A 23,422-nucleotide genomic window follows, 5' to 3' on the forward strand; every position below is an offset into this window, starting at 1 on the left:
TGATCAAAATTGTACTATAAAATGAATCATGAAACATGGAAGCTGACCATCAAAGTGGATTGCTCTCAGTTCCAGTCTGCCTCAAAGACCACAGCATTCTCCAGTCTTTTTTCGCATTTACACCGTGAACCTAGCCCATCTGAGCAGTTCAATTAGATCTCGTAATATAACCTTTGCTAAATAAATTTTGATGTTAAACAGATGCTCTAGCAAAGCTAAGGGGGCCTGGCATGGCCTAGCGCGTTAAGGCGTGCGATTCGTAATCTGAGGGTCGCGGGTTCGCATCCCCCTCGCGCCAAACATGCTCGCCCTCCCAGCCGTGGATGCGTTATAATGTGACGGTCAATCCCCCTATTCGTTGGTAAAAGAGTAGCCCAAGAGTTGGCGGTGGGTGGTGATGACTAGCTGCCTTCCCTCTAGTCTTACACTGCTAAATTAGGGACGGCTAGCACAGATAGCTCTCAAGTAGCTTTGTGCGAAATCCAAAACAAACAAACAAAGCAAAGCTAAGGTCAAAATCAAGAGTAAATTACGCACTAGCAGAGTGAGTAAATGATGCAAGGATACAGGAATGGTTACTTGTCCTGGTAAAGACACAACTATGTACTGCATACTCAAGACTCAGACACGTTGATAAGGAAAACGTATCACTATCCTTTGAAAAAAGAACGAAGTACCTGGTGACAACATTTTAACAAAAACACAAGTTTATATGTAAAAACCGCTCGTTTGGGTTGAGAAAATATTTTACGTAGAGAGAACCTGACGATGACCGAAGAAGGTCGAAACGTTGTTCGCGCCTCTATGTAAAATATTTTCTCAACCCAAACGAGCCGTTTTTACATATATATTTCTCTACAAGTGGGTTTTCTCGATATCACTAAAAACACAAGTTAACCAACTACATTAATGTCATGATAACAATAGCTACTTAATGAATAATAGTACTGATATTTGCTTTAGGAAAAATCATTTGGTGAAATGACTCGTTTTGTATGTAAAATACAAAGGGACGTCAGCAGAAATTAGTAAGATTACTTGTATTATTGATAGTATGTTTATTTGACCCGTTCGTTATCAAGAATTATGTTACCAACACAATCACGGACCTCTAACCAATACACTTAAATAGTTTAGAAAGGCCAATTTCAAAAGCCGCTGAAGTCCAAACAGGCCGCTTTGGTAGTCTTAACGTTAAAGTAATCTAGTAATCAAAAAACGATTTCGAACTACACCATCTTTCAGTAAGAATGATTTGGTTGTTTCAAATATCAATGTAAAGTTACGTATAGGTTCGTTAATTCTACCAAATTTGGAACATTGAAGGAAAGTAACTATAGTCAACTCTTGCGCTATTTTAACCGAATAATAGGGTCTGATTGTTTCTGTTGTAACGCAATCACCCCCTAAAGTGAAGACCTTGATTTTTCGGCAATGTGATGCGAACAATAGACCTCGAATTTACAACATACATGCTAGTTGTCCCTTATCTGCTCCAGAGAGGATGAAGCAATAAACTATGTAGCACTTCTTTATGCTTTACGTTTAGAACTTCTTGGAAAATAACTTGTTAATAAAGCATTTACAAGTTATCCTGTTCTTTCCAGCTGACATTTTAGATTTAAAGACAAAAAATAACCTTGTTCCAAACAAAATATATTATTATGTGCGCTTGAAAAGAGTAGACAGAATTACATTATTTTAAAAATGCATTTTTATCTTGGGCTACATGCAAATAAATTAAAAATAAACGTAGAAAAGTAATCAATGAAATTAATTGAAAATATTTTCTCATAATAATAGGAAAAATCAATTGTTGTTCAGTTTAACACGAAACAATTATTTAATCATGCAACTTCGTTATTTTCTATACAATGATTTTCAAAAGTAAAATCAAACAAAATGTTTCGATACGATCTTTTTTATTGTTATATATAAACATAATTACGTTTGGTTTGAATTTCGCGCAAAGCAACACGAGGGCTATCTGCTTTAGCCGTCCATAATTTAGCACTCTAAAACTATAGGAAAGGCAACCACCCATCGCCAACTCTTAGGCTACTTTTTACAAATAGTGGGATTCTCTGTCACATTATAACGCCGCCACAGATGAAAGGGCGATATGTTTGGTTAACGGGACTCAAACCCGCGACCCTCAGATTACGAGTCGAGTACCTTAACCACCTGGCTGTGCCGAGCTTACATAAATATGTGTGGGGTTCCGTTTTTACCACTTCCACTGAAATATATGTGTATACTTAAAGTATGAATACGCTTCAAGTATATGTCACAAATACGTCAGTAGAATTTAAATGTAATTTTTCAAAACATGCAAAAACTTGTTATTTCGTACATTTCCTTCGTTTATTTCATAAATCAAAAGAGCACAGTCGGTTTAATTTATAAGATCGAGCAAAGTAAATTCAAGTAAAGGTAACTAAGAATAATAATAATAAATAAATAGAAATAGTGTTCAGATAAACACATAATATTATATGTTACTAATAGTGTTAATAAAAATTACAATTCGTCGACTTAATCTAGTTCACGCCTTAGCATTTGTTGTTTGTTTGACTTAATAATATACATATCGTCTCATCATTTACTACGTTGTAAGCGACCACCCATACTGAACAGTTTCTTACATTTGACTACTTCTGGCCAAAGAGAGGGCGCACTCCTCTGATGGCTTGCTGATTTCCTTACTGGAACTGTAATGAAATAATGTGAAAAAACAAAACAAAGCAAAAAAATATTGTGCATATCGAATCCTCGACAGCCTGATGAGTCGTGATAATCAACGAAAAGCCTCTTCGGTACTTGTTATAGTGTGACTGATATATTATTTTTTCATCATACATTTTAGAAGTCTAATTTAATACTTACGTTGCATTTGCAAACATGAATTTCAATCAATAGATCACTCACATGATTGCAAATACGTCTTTGTCTTATGGCACATTAAAAAGTTCAGGCAGTGAAACATTCATGTAGGTTTATGACAGTTGCTTCTCTTCAGAGAATGTTCTTGATACGAGTTATAATAATGACGAGAGTCAAAACTACAAAAATATTTGAAAATATGTAAGCATTTCTGTTTGTTATTAAAGACAGAGCTACGCAATGAGTTATCAGTGCTATATCTACTGTGGGTATTGAAACCCAAATTTTAATATTGTAAGTTGTAATAATTATCACGTAGTCATCAGGGGGCTAAGGAAAATGTCCCAATCGACCTTCACATGTTCCAATGGATGTTGTTTAGGGTAAGCATTAAGAAACAAAAGTTTTCTGTCGTTAAGTTAAAACAACAAAACAACCTACTAAGTACATTAGTACATGGTTGATTCTGTTTTCATGTCACGTTCAAAGTCTATATATAATAAACACGTTCTGTACAAAACAGGATTTTCTAGGTTGCTCTTCACTACGCATACTAAGACTGATTTTATGAATACAGTACCACACCAAAAAACAAAACAAAAAACACACAAAGAGCCTCAGTATGGCTTACGCTTTCATTACGTTTTAAACATTACTGTTTTACTACTAATACGTTTTTTTCTTGTACTGTTGCTAGGCAGCAGTAAGATAAAATGGACGAAAATAATTTTTGTAATATATTTCCTTCGTCAAGTTCAGGAAACAACGCCTTAAAAGTGTATTCCCATATGAATCTTGCACATAATATGAATTCGTATTTCTGGTAGCCCAGTTTTGGGTTTTTTATTATCTATAATTCCAAACAGTACAACCTGTTTTACTCTAAGAGTTAGAAAAGTTCAGTTTATGTTGTAGAGTAACACTATTGTTCAAACCGATCAATCAGAGGCCATTTTAATTTCTTTTCAAGTCACAGTATAGTACCATAAAGTAATTTACAGATGTGAATGATATTGTATAGTTGCGTAAAGTTCATTTTTGGTATTATAGATTAGATAAACTATTTAATAATGATATTACAAACTTTTTTACCAAAGGTAAAGTTGAAAATATCAGCTGTAACATATTAGTCTGACATATTCCTTGATTTGCCGTCACTTAGTCAAAAGTTTGTTTGTTTTGTTTTAAATTTTGCTCAAAGCTACTCTAGGGCTAGCTGCACAAGTCGTCCCTAATTTAAGTAGTGTAAGACTAGAGGGAAGACAGTTAATCATCACTGCTTATCACCAACTTTTGGGCTACTCTTTTACCAACGAATAGTGGGATTGACCGTAACATTATAACGCACCCACTGCTGAAAGGGCGAGCATGTTTGGTGTGACGGTAATTCCAACTCGCGATCTTCATACACAAGTCGAGTGCTTTAACCATCCGGCCATGCCGGACCCTTAATCAAAAGGAGAAGACTTCTGTAGTATCATCACTAAACATTTAACTCGTTACACATCATCGAATTAGCGCAATTCCACAATTTTATTAACACATCTAAATTAATTCAAGTTACTGAACTAAAAGTTGAGAGTTTAAATATTTTTAATTATTAATTCTAAAAAAAATGTAACTAAATACTTAACATAAACATTCTGAGCAAATCTTAGAGGGATTTATTCACCATCCTAAAAAGACACGTTGTTGTTTGCAACGAGATTAAATAGCATACATTACTACTGAGTAATAATTATTAACAATCACTAAGTAAATTAATTTTCAGAACATTCGTTAAATTGTGACAGTTTGTATTCTGTGTTTTGTTTTTACAGGAAGATGTTATAAGTAGTATAAAGACTATTTTCGAAACGTAGACAAGACCAAAATGTAGTTCTAATACTTTCATTCTTTATACACTGATTTTTGGTTCTCATATGAGTTGTTATTTTGCATTTTCAAAATTGTTTTAACGTAATGAACGCAACCTTCTGTACTTGCTACTTTCAACTGAGTGACACGTTACGAGAACTTTTGAATTACTCCAGAAATCCCAAGCTGCTCCTACTTTAGATCCACTGACTTGAAGAAAGCATCCAGTCAGCACAACCCGCAACCTACGCAGGTATTCTTAGCTAATCGCCGGAGCTGATTATTGAAACTATAATGCCTACACACCTGAAAATGTGGAACGTACTCGGCAAGATATTACGATTCAAACCCGGGACTTTAATTCCAGAGTTACACACGTTACCGACTGTAAAGTGGAAATATATGAATGTTGATGTGTCATATGATTTGCAGTTTTGTGTATTTCAACTGAAAGGATACTACTGTATTTTTCAACACAGGTTTGTTTGTGCTTTACTAATTATCTTTTATCACCTCTCAATTGTTATGTTTTTCATTGCACTTGAGTTTAATACAGACCCTAACATAAAATAAAGCATCCTGTATTTTCAATTATTTCACTGAATTTTCCTAATTTACCGTGTGAAGTGTGAAAACAAAGGAAATTGAAACTTATGCCACTGATCACTCATTCTCACTTGTTAATGCGTTGATGCGCAAGCTGAAATTTGATAAATATGCATCTTTTGTATGGAGTTAAATTACTGAGTAATACTCTTAAATTATTGAATGTAAAATAATGCTATTTTGATTGGTGTTTCACTTTTGTGATGTGAAATTTCTATTTCTTATAAATATGAGTGGTTTTTATATTTTTAACTAAATAAATTTGACACTTGGAATAGAAGCATTATTTAGTCATTTGTCAAGGGTTAGGAAAGAAAGATAATTTTTCACATCATAGCAATTATAGGCTTAACATATTTTCCTGGAAAATACCTAAACATAAAATAATTTATTTACATATATTTCAATTTAAAAACTATTCAGCTAAAATCTAGAACAATTTAAACCATAAATACTTATTTAAACAGTTTTTCTAATGTTTAAGTGCATTCTCTAATTAAAGTAAAATTTTGAAATTCTTCTATCTAGCCCTCATTGATTCAGCGATAAATACTAAAGCTTATTGACATCAAAAATAACTTACCTATATGTACTTGTGCTCTGCATATCACAGATGGCTTATTTTGTATATTTACGCTTACTTGTATGCATGTGTTTTCATATAGCAAAGCCACATCTGGTCATCTTCTGTGTCCACCAGAGAAATCGAACCTTTGATTTTAGCGTTGTAAGTCCGTAGACTTACCGCTGTCCGAACGGGGGACATTTATGCTTTCCAACATACAAACATTCTTTCTAGCTAACTATTTTCAATTTTGTTTTTCTTTCGTTTTTAGGATAGGAGTATTTCGAAAATTCGTTTTTTAAACTGTTATTTTACTTTCAACAAAACGTAACCTAGTGGTCTATTTTTTTTTACAAGAAAAAAAGGCTTGAATGACATATCACTTTCAAAACTTGTAGAAGAAACAGCCACTATGTCCTCACCAGTAAGAAACATGAAAATATTATAAAACAAATGCTCTTTACAGATGTTTGTATGCTACCAAACACATTTTGGTAGTTGCAAATAATCTCAGTGCGTTGATTGCAAGTAAGTAGTAAACATGAGTAGAGTGAACGCTTATCTGAGATAACAAAGTTCTTTTGTTACATGTCAGTAGACTGAGAAAGAGAATACACCTATATAAGGAATACCTCGGCATGACCAGGTGGTTATGCGCTACACTCACAATACGAAGGTCTCTGGTTATAATCCCTGTTATGCCAGCATGTTTGCTTTTACAACCATGGAGGCGTTATAATGTGACGGTCAGTCCTACTATTTCTGTAGCTTTGCGCAAATTCAGAAAAAAACCAAATCAAGAGAGGAGTTACTTTGCCAAACTCTAGAAACGTTTGTTTTATTGCCAGACAAATTATTTTCCTTCCTACAGTCAGAGTTTTCTTTGTTTGATCTAGAAAAATCAAATATGTTAGATATTCGTTATCCCGGAAAACAAACAGTTTGATAATGTAACGAAAAGTTATATCCGATTAAAATATATTTTTGTTTTAACGATGTTTCAATATAGTTTTAAATCTTACATTAAATACGAATTAATTAAAAATTTCTATTGATAATTACTTACGCTAAAAGTTTCAATGAAGCGATGACGTTAAACTTCTATATCTGTTTCAAGTAGTGGATGAAACTCACAATTTCCTCATCCATTAGTTATCGGGTCATTACGTAAACGCCATTTTTCAATTTCTGAAATCACCTTGATATATTACTTCACTTCTCTGAGTGAAGCGGTTATCTTAATCTGATATGTCGTAGAAAAAAGAAGAGCAACCTAATTTTGATGGTAGTTACGGCGTCTCTTCACCTTCCAAAGGATGTCGTCTCAGTGAGCTTGCGTAACTATTGCGTAATATTCAAATTATGCCAAAGCATAGGGATTAATAACTATTATGCATTGCGCACTAGACGACGCATCTGTCTTAGGGATGGATCACATAATAGTTAAATACCAGATGGTCTGTTATTATAGTCAGATGATGTTACCAAGGCTTTACCAATATTACCAGAAATCTTTAGGTGAAAGGTGTTACTAAGACCTAGGTTTCTTTACGTGGTTTGTGTTGCTGAAGATCTTTATAGGCAGATAATATTAACAAGGATAATGTTAGCACAGTTTATAGAAAGATCGATTAATCGATGTTTTTTTTAAATATATAAGAGGAAGATGACTGCTTAGACGTTTAAAATGGTTTTTCTGAGCCTACAAATTTAAATATCACATATATTGAACATGCAGTATGGAAAATATCACTGTGATATAAATAATTATATTTGGCTATGATCCATATGTTTGAATCCCTTATGTGATTGGGGTTTTAGCATTAGGCAACTGTGTTAGCTTCAACTTGTAATCAGCTGAGATGCATCAGAACAATTAAGCAATAGGTTGTAAACGTTTAGTTTTCGATATGATAATAATATTACTTTTAGAACCCATGTGCATAAAGTTCCAATCCTGCAAGAAACAAACTGTAGACATTGATTTATGAAAATAGTTACAGAAATGTAATAATAGTACTGGTTAAACGTAATTATTTACATGGAGCTTTTAAACTTTACTGGAACAATAAACGTATAAAGCTGACTTGAAATTTTTGGATACTAGCGAAACTACCAGGATTCGCTATGATTATTATGTTGATAGTGTGTATGTATTTTGAACCTACTATAGCATAAAATATAAGCAACATGACATAAAAAACCATTTTGGAATGCATTGTTAACAAAATGCACTGGATTTTCTATATATTAGACGTTGCTATATAAAAATAAATATTTTTTTCTGTGTGGTTTTTCGCTAGCTTACCTCATCAGAAACATAAACATGTGATACGCGTGAATAAGTAATACCCAGATGCACACCCTTGAGATCCTTTCACTATGGGCGTAAAATATAAATTTTCTGCATTCTTTTTTCTTTGAGCTATGCCAGTCACACACACAAACACATATACGCATACACTTGTGTGTCTGTTTGTGATTTTTATTTGTAATATGAGGAACCACTTATTTTTTATATGTGTTTTTGCCATCTTGTCTCATTAAAAAGATGTGCATGCGCACATGTACGTATATAATTAATAATACTTAGGTGCAAACCCTCAAGGTTTACTTATTATGAGTGCAAAAATTCAGGTTTCTAGATTTTTTTCTCTTGGAGCTATGGTGGTCACACACACACACAAAGAGAGACCTATGGACACAAACTTTTATTATTGTAGATTTAAATAAGCATTCAATTCAAAACAAATAGTTATTGTACAATAAATTAATTATATAAATAAGTTATCAATAAGTGTTTAACATATAAAATGTCAGGAATTTCATAAAAGCACGTCATGCAAGTTAAATGTAGAAAGAAAAAGTATATACCTAATGAATTAGAAAAGTGTTTTATATATAAAATGATTGGTAATTGTAAAGTGCTTAAGGTAACTTACTGGTTGTGTTATAATACAGGTGGTCCAAAATTATCTTTCATGTTTTAAACTTTAATAATTAAATAAGCAAGGAAATACATCTATTCAATATTTAACATCTTTTAGTCCAACTGAAACAGGTTTTATTTCCATATCAATAGAATTCTATGTTCGCTCCTTTACGTAAAAAAAATTATCAACCCAAACGAGACGTTTCTACATATATATAGAATTCTATGTGTGTACAACTAGAGGTCTTCAATACATCTGTAAATGATAATCAATTTCAGTCCACTTGTCCACAATTGCAGTGACGATAGGATTTATTATCCTGGGCTTTAACTTTGCAATATTTGTTAGAAGTGTGAGATACATAATATCCTTAACATAACTTCATACTTCTTTCCTCTACTGGCATGTATGATTATGTTGCACCTCAGACACCGACTTGGTCTCTGAAAACCAAATTACTCATTGAGTCTTTTCTTGCACAGTTGCCATTTTACAAGATAACTTTATTCATTGTAGTGGAAAAAAAACCACAAAAAACATGACATAAAATAATTTGAATTGGGCTATGAGGTATTGAAAACTACATTGCTGTATTTCCTTAGTTGTTTAATTATTAAGTTTTAAAATGAGAAAGATGATTTTGGACCATCCTGTTCATATCTTGCTCAAATAATGGATAATTTAAGAAAGTATGTGTGATAAAACTGAATTAAGTAACAGTGTTGTAATAGTTATCTCGTTAAATTAATGGTTTTGGCTGTAACTTTTTAGGGCATTTAATTAAGTCAAGATTACATAGTTGATGATGTAATCAGATGTTGAGGCACTTTGAAACACCCTTTGATGAGGTCATCATCCTGTTGATATCTCCATTAATACAAACGTTATTTGTCCTGTAAACACTAAGCCTAATAACACAATTTTCATCTGCCTATTTGTTTCTTTTGTTTGGTTTGTTTTCAGAATTTCGCGCAAATCTACACGATGGCTATTTGCACTAGTCGTCCCTGATTTAGCAGTGTGAGACTAGAGGGAAGGCAACTAGTCATCACCACTCACCGCCAACTGTTGAGCTACTCTTTTACCAATCAGTAGCGGAATTGACCGTCACATTATAACGCCCTCATGGCTGAAAGAGCGAGCATGTTCAATTAACGGGATTCGAACCTTCGACCCTAAGATTACGAGTTGAGTGTTTTTTCCAGCTCGTCATGGCAGGCCTATTCTCTTTTCATGAGTTTAAGTTACGTTAATATGAGAGTTTTGAATAAGCACAAAGTTACACAAAGGACTATTCATCCGCTGCTCACCACGGGTATCTAACCCCGCTTCTAGCAGTATAAGTTTGTAAAAATGCCGCTATGCCACTAGGAAGTGGGAGTTACGGCCAAAGAAAAAGAAAAATGTTCGATAACTCTTGTGATAAAGGGAAAACAGTAATAATACCTACCTAAAACGTTTACCTGATCACTTATTGGACTTGTTCGAAACTGTAACAACACAGTCTAGGATCCAAGTGTAAAACACGTTTCTGAGACATCAAAACACAAATCCCTAAATTCACACTCCGAGCATGGTAATAATTCGGTCACACTCAACCTCAGTCCAATATAAAGTTATAAAACATATTGCTCATGATTCCACAGTTCGTAACTGCAGCGATACGATATTATACTAAAATAAGCAAATAATTCTTATAAAATGTAATTAATCCCCTGTATGGAAAATATCATGCAGTATCGCCTACATGTTATTGGTTAATTTCAGTTAGTGTAATTCTACGTAACTTTGTTACTTTTACCGCATAGCTTACAAAGTTAGTTATTTAAAATTAATATTCATACTTCAGTTGTGATCATAAACGCATAATTTGTCCAAACAACTAGATCACGCATATTAACAAGAGCATAGAGAGCGACTTCCGTTAATTTTTGCATATAACTATGCACAGCACGCAATCTTTCATCAAACCGTGACAGGAATAGACTTCATGTTTGAAACTATCATTATAAACACGTTCCTAGCAACTGCACCTTGATAATGTTATTGACGTATACTTACGTTCAACAGATACTAGTGTATAAATGAACGTAGTTTTATCTATTATTGTGACTTTGTCCACAAGAAAACTATCTCACCTTTTCAAAAAATATTTTTAGCGGGAAAGTAACTAAGTGATCTGAATATTTCTTTTCCATTTTTATTTCAAATAATATCTATTCCATTATTGCGCGGAGACAGTTAATGTACTAAATAATTATTTTACAATTTTCTTCTTTATTTCAATAGCAGATGTGGAGCTCTTGAACCAACTTCGACACATTACGAATCAATAAATACTATAATCTTTTTAAGGTTTTAATTACTAAACTATAAAAAATCCACGCTAAACAGAAGACCTATTGTGATTAAATATACCGTAAAGAATGTTTAGTTGGAAACTGAATCAAATTTGCACCGCGCTAGCACAGCGGTAAGTCTACGGTTTTACCACGCTAAAATCAGGGGTTCGATTCCCTCGGTGGGCTTAGTAAATAGCATGATGTGGCTTTGCTATAAGGAAAAACACACTTACGAATCAAATATATTTCGCAACAACAATAATGTTGTATAAATTACAAGACAGTTAGGGTTGTGATATAAATACACAAGTTTTGTGCTTTCTAACAATATAAATGACGTGCAATTTCAATTCAACAGTTAGGGTTGTGATATAAATACACAAGTTTTGTGCTTTCTGACAATATGAATGACGTGCAATTTCAATTCAACAGTTAGGGTTGTGATATAAATACACAAGTTTTGTGCTTTCTAACAATATGAATGACGTGCAATTTCAATTCAACAGTTAGGGTTGTGATATAAATACACAAGTTTTGTGCTTTCTAACAATATAAATGACGTGCAATTTCAATTCAAACTCATTTTCTTTTTAATGCTTTGATGTGTTGATAATTCGCTTGTTATTACATTTAACTAGATTATATAGAATTAGAAATAAATATTTGTCTCGTGTGAACACTTTTGTTTAGAGATTTCGTTTGTTTTTTTATCCAGGTCATTCCATAAGTAATGTCCAAAAATTTAATACAGATAGAGCATCATCATTTCTGTCTCTGTAGAAGGTTTTAATGACTAAATTATGTAGTAGGACATGTATAAAAAATGTTCAGACAAATAAAAGAAACTTAACCAACTCCACTTTTTAGATCATTAACCAGATAAACTCTTATGAAGATGAAAGTGTCTGAGAAGCACATTAGGCATATAATACTTTATGAGTTCAAAAAAGGCAATACTGAAGCAGAAACTACACGAAACATTCAAGGTGTTTATGGAGCGGAGTCTCTCAATGAAAGAAATGGGCGAAGGTGACTTCAGAAGTTCATATCAGGTAATTACAGTTTAAGTGATGCGCCACGTTCAGGTCGTTCTGTTGAGTTTAATGATGACTTGCTGCTTACTGCACTTGATGAAGATTGTGCTATTACAGTTGAAGAACTAGCACAGAAGCTTAATTCAATCTATCCAACAGTTCACCATCATCTACAACAGCTTGAAAAGGTGTCAAAACTTGGAAAATTACACCCCATAATTTAACAGAACCCAACCTTAAAGCAAGAGTGGACATTTGCACTTCACTGCATTCTCATGAACGTAACTCACCTTTAATGGATGGGTTAGTGACTGGAAATGAAAAATACATATTTTATAAAAATGTTAAACACTGCAGACAATGGCTCAGTGCAGGTAACCTGGCTGAAGCACAGCCCAAAATAGACCTCCACCCTACGAAAGTCTTATTAAGCATTTTGTGGGATATTGTTGGTGTAATCCATTTCAAGCTGCTGCCACTCAATGTAACGATTACAACAGACTTCTATTGTCAACAGTTTAAAAAGTTGCACTGAAAGAAAAGAGGCTTCCTTTGATCAGTCGTTAAGGTGTTGTATTACACCAGGATAATGTACGGCCCAACACAGCAAGGATCGCATCTGCAAAGATTGAAAAGCTAGAATGGGATGAACTTCCACGTTCTCCTTATTCTCCAGACCTTGTCTCATCTGATTATCATCTATTCCGAAGTTTGCAGAAGTATCTTGATGGAAAAGAGCTTGGAACACATGAAGATGTCAAAACTACCCTCTCTATATTGTTTTCCTCCAATCCACAATAATTTTGTAGAAATGACATTCAGAAGGTTACGAATTGTTGGCAAGAAGTAATTAATAATAATAGAACATACATTATTGATTAAATAACATTAAAAGCGTTTGAAATCCTTTCTGTTTTTCTGAACCTAAAATCGGACATTATTTAAGGGATGACTTGATAGTTATGTTGCAATCACTGTGAAACAGCAATTTTGTTTGCAAAACATGCTTTTCTCTTTTTGCAGTGAAAGATGAACAAACCTCACTGATTTCATTAGGTGCAAGATTAAATATTCTCAACATCTCTTTGGTTATGTACGAGAACAAATGCAGAGATTGGTGTATTTACACGAAATCCCTTTCATACTATCGCTCGTTCGTTTTTATGAATTCCGCGCAAAGTTACACGAGGGCTATCTACACTAGCTCTCCCTAATTTAGCAGTGTAAGAGTAGAGGGAACGCAGATAGTCATCACCACCCACCACCAATTCTTGGGTTACTTTTTTACCAACGAACAGTGAGATTGACCTTCAAGTGATAACGTTCCCACGGCAGAAAGGGCTAACATATCTGGCGTAATGTGGATTCGAACCTGTGACCTACAGATTAAGAGCCGAGTGCCTTAACTACCAGACCATACCAGACCCCGACTATTTCTCACACGTATTTCAATTTTATTTGGCAACATTCTCTATCATCGATATAAATAATATCCTCCAATTTCCTGTTGATCAGAATAAGAGATTTTTTATTCAGTGTGGAAGCATGTGCTTCATATTTCATCTTAATCAGATTCCATGTCTTACTGTGATTACAAAACAATATAGTTTCAGAATCTGCGCTAACCATCCTCAATTTAGCAGTGTAAGACTAGAGGGAAGGCAGCTAGTCATCACCGCCCACCGCCAACTTTTGGACTACTCTTTTACCAACGAATAGTGGGATTGACCGTCACATTATAACGCCCTCACGGCTGAAAGGGCGAGCATGTTTGGTGCGAAGGAGATGCGGACCCGCGACCCTCAGATTACGAGTCGCACGCCTTAACCCACCTGGACATGCCGGACCCCTATAAATGAATTCTTTATATTTCAATTGTATCATTTCGTTTTATTCCTTAAAATTTACCTAATAGTTTTTAACGATTAAATATGTGATGAATTAATAATTTCCTCTTGTTACTTTAGACATTTTACAACTTCTGGGTCCAACCTAGGGAATACTTAATGTAATGTTAGTGCCCTGCTTTATCCTTCTTGAAGGTGTGTCTGCTAAAATAGACATAAGAGGAAAGAAATTCAAACTCCTCGTGATTTTTTTATTTTATCTCATCTTGCCTAGTACCTTGATGCCATGCTGTTGGTGAATGATAGAGCAAAGAAAAAAGAAAAACTCTGGAGAACTATCGATCTTCTTCAGGACTAGAAGCAAGAACCTGATAGCTAAAAGTGAACACAGATAAATTAGAAGGTTACTCAATAGCGTCTTCTTCGATACTAAGTATAACTTTTAAAAACAAGTTCAAGTTCTTAAATAAACAGAAATAATAATAAAATCCTGTATTGTGCATACAACAATCAGAATATAAATGTATATGGAAATAAGTTTGTTAAAGATAAATTAGAAAGTTACTCAATAGCGTCTTCTTCGATACTAAGTATAACTTTCAAAAACAAGTTCAAGTTCTTAAATGAATAGAAATAATAATAAAATCCTGTACTGTGCATACAACAATCAGAATATAAATGTATATGGAAATAAGTTTGTTCTTTATTCTGAACAAAAGTAGCAACTCAAGTTCACACACATTTTGTTTTAAGAACAGTATATGGCATTCCTTTGTTTTGTCAGTATATTATAGGATTAATAAGCAAACTTTACAGAAAATAAATGGAATATCTTTCTGCCTCAAACGTAAGGCAATTAATCATGAAGAAACTTATCGGCTTAGTGCTGTTTTAAAGCTTGGTGTCAAGTATAGGGTCGAAAATCTGTTTCACAGTTACAGCTTAATTTGAATGTTTTGTCTGACTAAGTGTACTTTTTAAAACATTTTTGAAATTATTTTCCAAACCCAGTTAAAAATAAGAGAGGATTATTATGAAAACAATTTATTCTTGGATAAAACTTATTGCGTAATTTTATAAAAATGATGCTAAAACTAATTTGTCATGATTTTTCAGTCTCATGTTTTGGTCAGATGAAATTGCCCATTTTACGTCCTTCTCATGAAATGATAAAAATATTGACTACCCTCACATACGCTGTAAAGACAACGAGGTTTTAGTTTTGTAACATGATATGATTAATTTTTCCTGAACCCTCTGTTGCCCTGAAGTTAGGCTTTCGACGTTTATCTACTTAGTCTATCGTTTAGTAGCTCTTTCTTGTTAAACCTCATGGAATCGTAAGATATTCCTGTTATTAATTATAGTATTGATACATTTTATTATATGAGATTTGTATCTTTCACCAGCGCTACCATGACATAATATTGAGCAAAACTAGACAGATTTCATATTCGAACGTTCAGAAAAATAGGCGTGGATATAATTTTGTTATTCGAGATTAAAAATGATTCAAAGTTAATGCTAACGTCACACACATACACACATGTATGCATATCAAATATTGTGTTTAAACGGGATATAATACCATTAAAAGTAAATTAAATGAAATCTTCTAAAAATGTACTTACACCTGCCATCAGGTGATCTGTGCTGCGTACTTTCTTTACTTTATTTCTGTTCAAAATCGTCTTCACGAAATGCTCGACTTGGGAGTTGAATTTCATGAAGGACACGTAAGCAATGTAACATGAAAATAGAATCGTAGCTTCGTACCAGTGAATTACATTATCACTGAAAAATGCCATAAGGATTAATAATATCATGGAATAAAAACTAACGTCTCTGAAGAGAGGCCACCAGGTCAGTTGCAGAACGTCCTTGCTAAAAATGGCACACATGGAAATTACAAAAAGAATGTTGAAAACAGCCGACCCCACGATGGTACCAATTCCAACGTCATCAAACGAGATGAAAACACCAATGATGCTAGTGAACAATTCGGGTGCACTCCCTCCAGCTGCCATGAAGGTGGCACCAGCCACGTCCTCAGATATCTGTAATTTTTCTGTGATCACGTCCAGAGCAGGAACGAAGAATTCGTCGCACACAATTGACAAACCAACGAACATGTAGATGAGTCCAAGGACATGAAAAAGCACTGCCCCGCGCTTACGTTGTTTCTCAGTAAACAAGTCTTTTGGAAACTGAGGTGGTTGCTTGGTTGGTTCACTATTGTTAAGACTTCCAGTTTGAAGCAGATGTCGTGAAGGCACCAATTTGTTATCTTTTGTCTCAGAATTTAAAAACTTCTTCCATTCATTGCCATGACTTGTCTTCTTACTACTGGGCGATGTGGAATAAAAATAAGAAAGATACAAAACCAAGGATACACCAACAGCAAAAACTTGAAAAAGCGGCCTCCAACGTTTTCTCGGAAACCGTTTCGATGAAACTTCTGTCATTGTTGTTTTTTTTAAGTTAAACGCAATGGAAAAAAGTTTCAACGCAATTCCTAAAGTTAGTAAAGCTTAAGGAAGATAAAGATTTATTAAACTCTACAGGTACTGCTGAGTATAGTTGTTTCGTCCAGGGAACCATTAAGTGTCAGAGTGTGCATTTTTATTGTATATAGTCTTGGAGCTCCTGTAGTGAACTCTTTAGAGTTAAGCCGACGTTCATGGAACCGTTGGGGGTGATCCATCAATGACGACAGGCAAAAAAATGCTGGAACTAAAGTTATCTGTGAATAACGAAAATAAAATATTATACATTCACTGAATATAAAAAGTAAAAAGGGCACAATATCTTAATTTTAAGTTCAACTAAACACGTGATTCTCTTTTTGTGTTTGTAGTTAAGCGCAAAGTTAAACATTGGGCTATCTGTGCTCTACCCATCGCAAGATTCGAATCCCCAGTGTAAGTCCTCAGCCATACTACTGTGCCAATGAAGGATACAAAATTGTCTTTTTTGTTATTTTTGAATTGTCAAAGCTAAGTGTTTGATTTAGTACAAAAGAATACCGCTACAGTTAGTTTTTGGTACTCTTGGTTTTCTACTAATCTTTTTTTTTCAGTTTTCACATACAAAATGTGATACTTCTTTGTAATGATTCTTTTATTAGTCTTCATCATATTATCTAAAACTTTATATGAAAAAGTGCAAAAATCTTACAAAAACATGCATTTCCTGATTCATTTGATTAAAGGTCGTAATTCATATTACTTAGTATGTACTTTACACTATGTAAAAGGTACAAACCAGCATACGTTATATAACTAGTGATGGCAAAACTGTAAAATGTATGAATCAGGCTACAGTAAACAGTTAGTTATGTCGAAGCTTTGAAATTTGTGAAGCAGGCTAAACTTATTCTTAACATCAATTTTAAGTTAAATTTTTCAAAGAAGTAAACACAAACTCTATGTGAATACTTCAATTAGCTCTAACAGTCTTTACTGGTTTTAAAGCTAATACTTTAAAGTTTATCAATTTTGTTTAGATGATAAAATAAAAGTATCCTTTTTTCTTTTAAACAAGATAACCAGTTTAAAAATATTTGGTTCTCCTATGATAAACTTTTCTGTTTAACATATTGGAAGGAAATTATAGTTAATGAAACTTAACAATTGTCTTGAAAACTTACTAGTGATTATGGACAATGTCTGCCTTCATACGTTCTACATACTTTTATTTTAAAACAGAAAAATTGCACATTTTATTCTCTGTCTCGAATCAAGTGAGGCTGTTAGATGATAGAGTTTTAGATCTTACGTGTCAAGTGGAAATATAAGAGATATATTAGCTAATTTCATGTATTTTCAAGACTTAAAAATATGATTAACTGAAACATGTTAAAATACTTTGGTTTTCTCGAATCAAAGTAAGATTACAAACTAAAAATTATTAAAGCTGTCTACTGGATCAGACATAGGTAATAAAATACATGTATACATTATAAGAGACGTCGAGTCTCCTGTCTCGAACCCAGCAATGGCTATAAACTGAAGTAAAGGCTCTGGGTTTGGTATATCAATTTTGTGAATTTTTCTATTTAAACTCCAGGTTTTTTAGATATAAATTTATACATAATTGTATCCTATGTAAAATGGGATTAGAGATATACTTTATGGAGGTAAGTACATTAAAATAAAACACTTGAAACAAAACAAATTAATACTCAGCTGATATTTCTAAATACGAAAAGAAGGCACAATTATAATTTAACTTCTAAATTTTGTTTTAAGATAAGAAGTCGAACAAATAGTCAATAACGATAAGAAATAGGTCTCGTATCACACTCAGTTTAAAGAAAGGAAATCTCAGTTTGTGATATGCTCTCGTACACAAAAGTATCTGTTCAACATAGCCGTAAATGATATAAATGGGATAAAGAAATATTTTTATATCTCCACAAAGACATATTGCTTTTCTATTATTTCTTCTTCTTCCAAACATATTTCAATCCACTACTATTTCTATATTTCTCCGTGGATGTACTTAAAACTTGGTAGAATTGTACCTTGGTCCAATACTTTCAGACGCCTTTTTCATTTGTTTGATTTAGACATTTTAAGGGTTCTACGGGTTATAAGTCAAACAACTAAAAAATGTATATCTTAGGCTCCTGTGCAGTCATGTTTACAGCGATTAAGAATTAGAACAAATATCAAATATGAATTTTTCCTGTGCCCAATTAACTGACATTAAAAAGTCGGAATACTCATTTGAGTCTTTTAAGGGGATTCAGAGATTACATAAAGCATAATTTTGAAGGTTTTGGTCAATTATTTGGTCGTATTTTGACCAATTTACATGGAATTTGATACAAAGCTACATTCTAGTATGTCCCAAGCAGAGATATTAACAGGTTTGCTTGTTTTTCCTAATGTAAAAATTGGCCATTTTGGGATTGCTTGGTGGAAACGTGTTGCATTGACCAACTAATGTTGGTCTCTTCAATTACAAGCTGATTTTGTAGTTAGTACATTACAAGATACATGAGCTAAACGTCTGGGAAAAATCCGCAAGGTTTATGCGTAGCATCCTCAAGAGCTTCTAAGTAGAAGGAAGACAACCACAACTTTTATATGACTAATTTAAACCGAATGGCGGAATTGACTGTTACAATTATAATTCCTTCACGGATAAACATACAGAACGTCCAACGGCATACTGCGACCCTAGCATTGAACCTTCCGATATTATGACAGACACGCTAACCACTTTACGATATCCTAACCTTTTGATAAATCGAACTTACTGTGGTAGCTATCAATGTAACTGTTCACGTTGAAAACGAAACTCTATAACTTGGAACTTTTTCACATTATGGTTCTAGTGATCATTCGTAACTGATCGTTAATGATGTATTATATAAGTAAGTACCTGTTCAGTGAAAAGCATTCATATAATTATTATTATATTAGCACCTTTGTATTCAGCATGAAATACTTTCTGTGGTTGAGTGTCTGAGGTAAATTTGTTTTATTTTTGATAGATTTGTAAATTGGAGAAAATGGTCAAGCTTTTAAAATGAACTGAAGTCTTATATTTTAGTTTCACAATGTTGCTCTTAATTGCTATATATTTGAAGTAATGTAAATGAAGTAAAAATTAATCAGTAAGATTACTTGATTACAATACTAAATGTATATTGTAACTGACTTATTTACTACAGTTTATAAATGTAAAAGAGATGTTGTAGAAATTAGAAAATTCAATAATAAGTTTAATACAATTTTAATGTATTTTAATAATATAATTTGCCAACATAAGTACTAAAATAGTATATTCATCTGCACACCATTATCTGACACTCAAGATACTTTTATAGAAGTAAAAGGATTGTTTTGAATTTTGAGCGAAAGTTAAATATTATAAATAAACTTTTCAAGCGAGTAAATAGAGAGTAAAAACAACTGAAAAATACTTTTTGTTTTAATACGGAAAGAAGTAAGCCTTATCTCAACGTTTTCAACATGTTTTAAAATGCTGTATAAATACTTGTTCTGTGTATATGCAGACAGGATGATAACCATGCTACGAGAGCTGAATTACGTGGTAACTGATACTGAATGCACCCCCCGCTAGTACAGCAGTATGTCTCCGGATTTACAACGCTAAAATCAGGGGTTCGATTCCCCTCGGTGGGCTGAGCAGATAGCCCGATGTGGCTTTGCTATAAAAAAAACACACAAACACACGATAGTGAATGTCTCTTCCTTTTCCCTTCATTTCATTTAAGTGTTAATATTTGCAAATACGAGATGATATATTGCACTGACCTTTTTTTAACTTTTGTCAAGGCTTGCTTGTTTCGTCATTGTTCGAATTGACTGTATTTACGTGATTACTACGAACTAACCTTTATCGTTTATTCATGTATAAAGACTGGCAATATAATAGGCATGACGTTAAACTAGGTTAGCATGCATTATTTGTATACAATGTAAAACTGGTTTAGTTTGAAGTAAAATTATTTTAAAACGATTAACGGAGGATTGAAAAGCTAATTATTTCTCACAACCTTAACACCAGCTGTAAAATGAGATATTGTTTAAAGTCATGCTTTTGTATTTAGAGTATATACATGAAATACTTACAATACGTTGAGCAATAGATTATATATATTTTTATCCTTGACGAAAGGAAAAGAAATCTGTAATATAACCAAAATATATTGTGTTTTTGCAACTTTTTTTTCAAGAAAACAACTTCTTTACTATCTTACGTTATATAGACAGCATTGTACATAATTCATTAACAAATGGGTTGCGACGTTACCAAGATACAAGCGTCGTAAAATATATTTAGTTGTACGAAGAACAATCCATGTACTTGGGAAAAACAATCGTTGATTTTGTGGCTCTAAGACTTTGGATTGTTCTGAATTTTGCGCAAAGCTACTCGAAGGCTATCTGCGCTAGTCGTCCTTACTTTAGCAGTGTAAAACTAGAGAGAAGGCAGCTAGTCATCATCACCCACCGCCAACTCTTGAGCTACTCTTTTAGGAATGAATAGCAGATTGACCGTAACAATATAACGCCCCCACGGCTGAAAGGTCGAGAATGTTTAGCGTGACGGAGATTTGAACCTGATAATCATAGATTGCGAATCGGGCGCCCCAAACATGCCGAACAGCTCTAAGATTCAATACATAAGTATACATGCATATTATTGTATAATCACATAATTACTCAGGCGATTATGTACGAGCTCCATTGTGAGGCTACGCCTTTGTACCTTCGTATTAAGTTTTTAATTGGTGTATCAAAGATAGAAGACAATCCATCTTCCTTCCTTAGCAGTGCACAAGGTATTAAATGAAAAATAAATTGAGTGGAATACATTAGTATCTCAATACTATTGACTTCAGATATAACTTTGTTTCTTATTCAACGAGAGGTTTGTGTTTCCTAAATGAATAATATTTTTGTTGTAAAAAGGTTATAGGTTATATATTCTACTGATTTAATACTGTGCACCTTTCTTAAGACTTTCAATGGCACTTTAAAGATTATTAGAAGTAGAATAATTTAATCTTATTTATGTTTTAAGTTTTAAATATAGTCGTTTATCGCATTTTCAATCTATTGTTTTGAAAACATTAACGTAGTAGTATATGCCTGAGATAATCATTTATTTTATATTCCACATATGTCTGCGGACTTATACTGTTAACAATCGGGTTCCCATACAGAGAGTCCTTTGTAGTAGTTTGTGCTTAATAACAAATAGCAACAATGTACCCAATTATATATATATATATATAATTATATATCAGACGAAGTATACACTTAGAACGTGAACAATGATTTTTATAATATTCTACTAACAAAGGGCTTTCTCGATGTACTCAGGCACTAGTAAAACTTATGATTACTGTTCTTGGTTCAGAAACGCGAATGTCGTCTATTCATTTACATACGAGAGCACATACGTATAATAAATTCCTAATTAATCAAATTACGATTAGTTAATTTTTCAAAATCATTGAAGACACAGTGACACTTTTGCCATGTAAAGGTATAATTTAATTATGTAACTGTTTAATTATTTTCTATTTTGTATAAGATCTGATTTTCCAAATATATATGTCTTCAGGTTTATTAAACTTGAGAAAAACAATGTTACCTTTTCATTCATGAAACTAACTGCTGAACAAGTAAACTGTCTCGCGTCTGGCAAGAACTAACGACTGTTTGTTGTTTTTGTTTTCATAATGTCAGTATTTAGAACATTATAAGTTAAGTGTTAAATTTAGTGTTTCATAACAACCTGTTTTATTTGATTAATCCTTTTTTTGTCCCGTGTTTGGTGCTTTTACTACAAAAATTATGCAATATGTTTCACAAATATCTTGGTTCTTTAACCAGAATTTTAAATAATATTTATTTTAAACATTGCACAGGTTTAATATAGCAAATTAGGTTTGCCTTAATATGCACCTTATTGTAGGTATTCAGGAACTAAAGTAGATCATTGTATGGTTTAGTTGTTCGAATCTGAATACTCAGCATAAAAGTCAGGTGTTGTTTGGACATCATGACTGCATTTATCTAACATGTCATTAAAGTGCTTGCATTAAGCCGACATATTCCAAACAAATTGCTTTATGATAAAAATTTGACACACAAATGTCTTCACAAAATTATTCTCTGATTGATCTTTTGCAATATATTTTTTATTTACTTCAAACTAAAAGAAACTTTTAAAACGTTATGTTTCATATATTACGCTAACAACCTGTGATGAACACTTCTCTATAACTGTCACTATGTAGATCGATGTTTGGTTTGTCTAAAATCTTATAATATTTTTGGCAACTTAAGCAAAGAACAACTAATCTGAACAAACCAGAATATCACTACAAATCCACGGGTGGGAAAAATTTATGTTGAACATGAAAGTGAAACTAAATAAACAAAGGCAATATGGATATTTTTAAAACAAAATTGTGTATTTTTATCACACTTAAGTTAACCTAAAAAAATGTAGATAAAGGCGGTATTATTATATTCTCTTTCTAAACAAGGTGAAACCAATGTTGTCCCAACTGCAATACCACAGATATTATTGTAGAATAAAACAGTGAAATCAAACAACACGGAGTATCACCGGATGTCTAGATACAGGGATGTTGACGCTGGATAAAAATGTAAAACCGAAAAGCCAAAACAGAGACAGTGGTATTCTCGTTAAATAAAACACTAAAAGTAAATAAGCCAAACTCTCTATATAGAGATATTCTCATTGAACGAAATGGTGAATCGAAACAAGTCAGGTTATTGCTTACCAGTAAAGAGGCTTCCTTCACTTGGAAAAAAAAAGTAAAGGCAAATAAATCCAA

The 23,422-nt window shown here is 33.1% G+C and overlaps 1 protein-coding gene across 1 annotated transcript in view; it reads right to left on the reverse strand.

The window, feature by feature from the left end:
• The window catches only part of LOC143235002 (sodium/potassium/calcium exchanger Nckx30C-like), a 94,035-nt gene that overhangs the window by 68,709 nt on the left and 1,904 nt on the right, over window positions 1-23,422 (reverse strand). The window contains exon 2 of the mRNA XM_076472704.1: window positions 15,699-16,810. Coding sequence (XP_076328819.1) covers window positions 15,699-16,532 — 834 coding nt within the window. The 5' untranslated portion in view covers window positions 16,533-16,810. The remainder of the gene's footprint in view (window positions 1-15,698; window positions 16,811-23,422) is intronic.

Source organism: Tachypleus tridentatus, chromosome 12 (genome assembly GCF_004210375.1).
Source record: "Tachypleus tridentatus isolate NWPU-2018 chromosome 12, ASM421037v1, whole genome shotgun sequence".
Taxonomy (NCBI): Eukaryota; Metazoa; Arthropoda; class Merostomata; order Xiphosura; family Limulidae; genus Tachypleus; species Tachypleus tridentatus.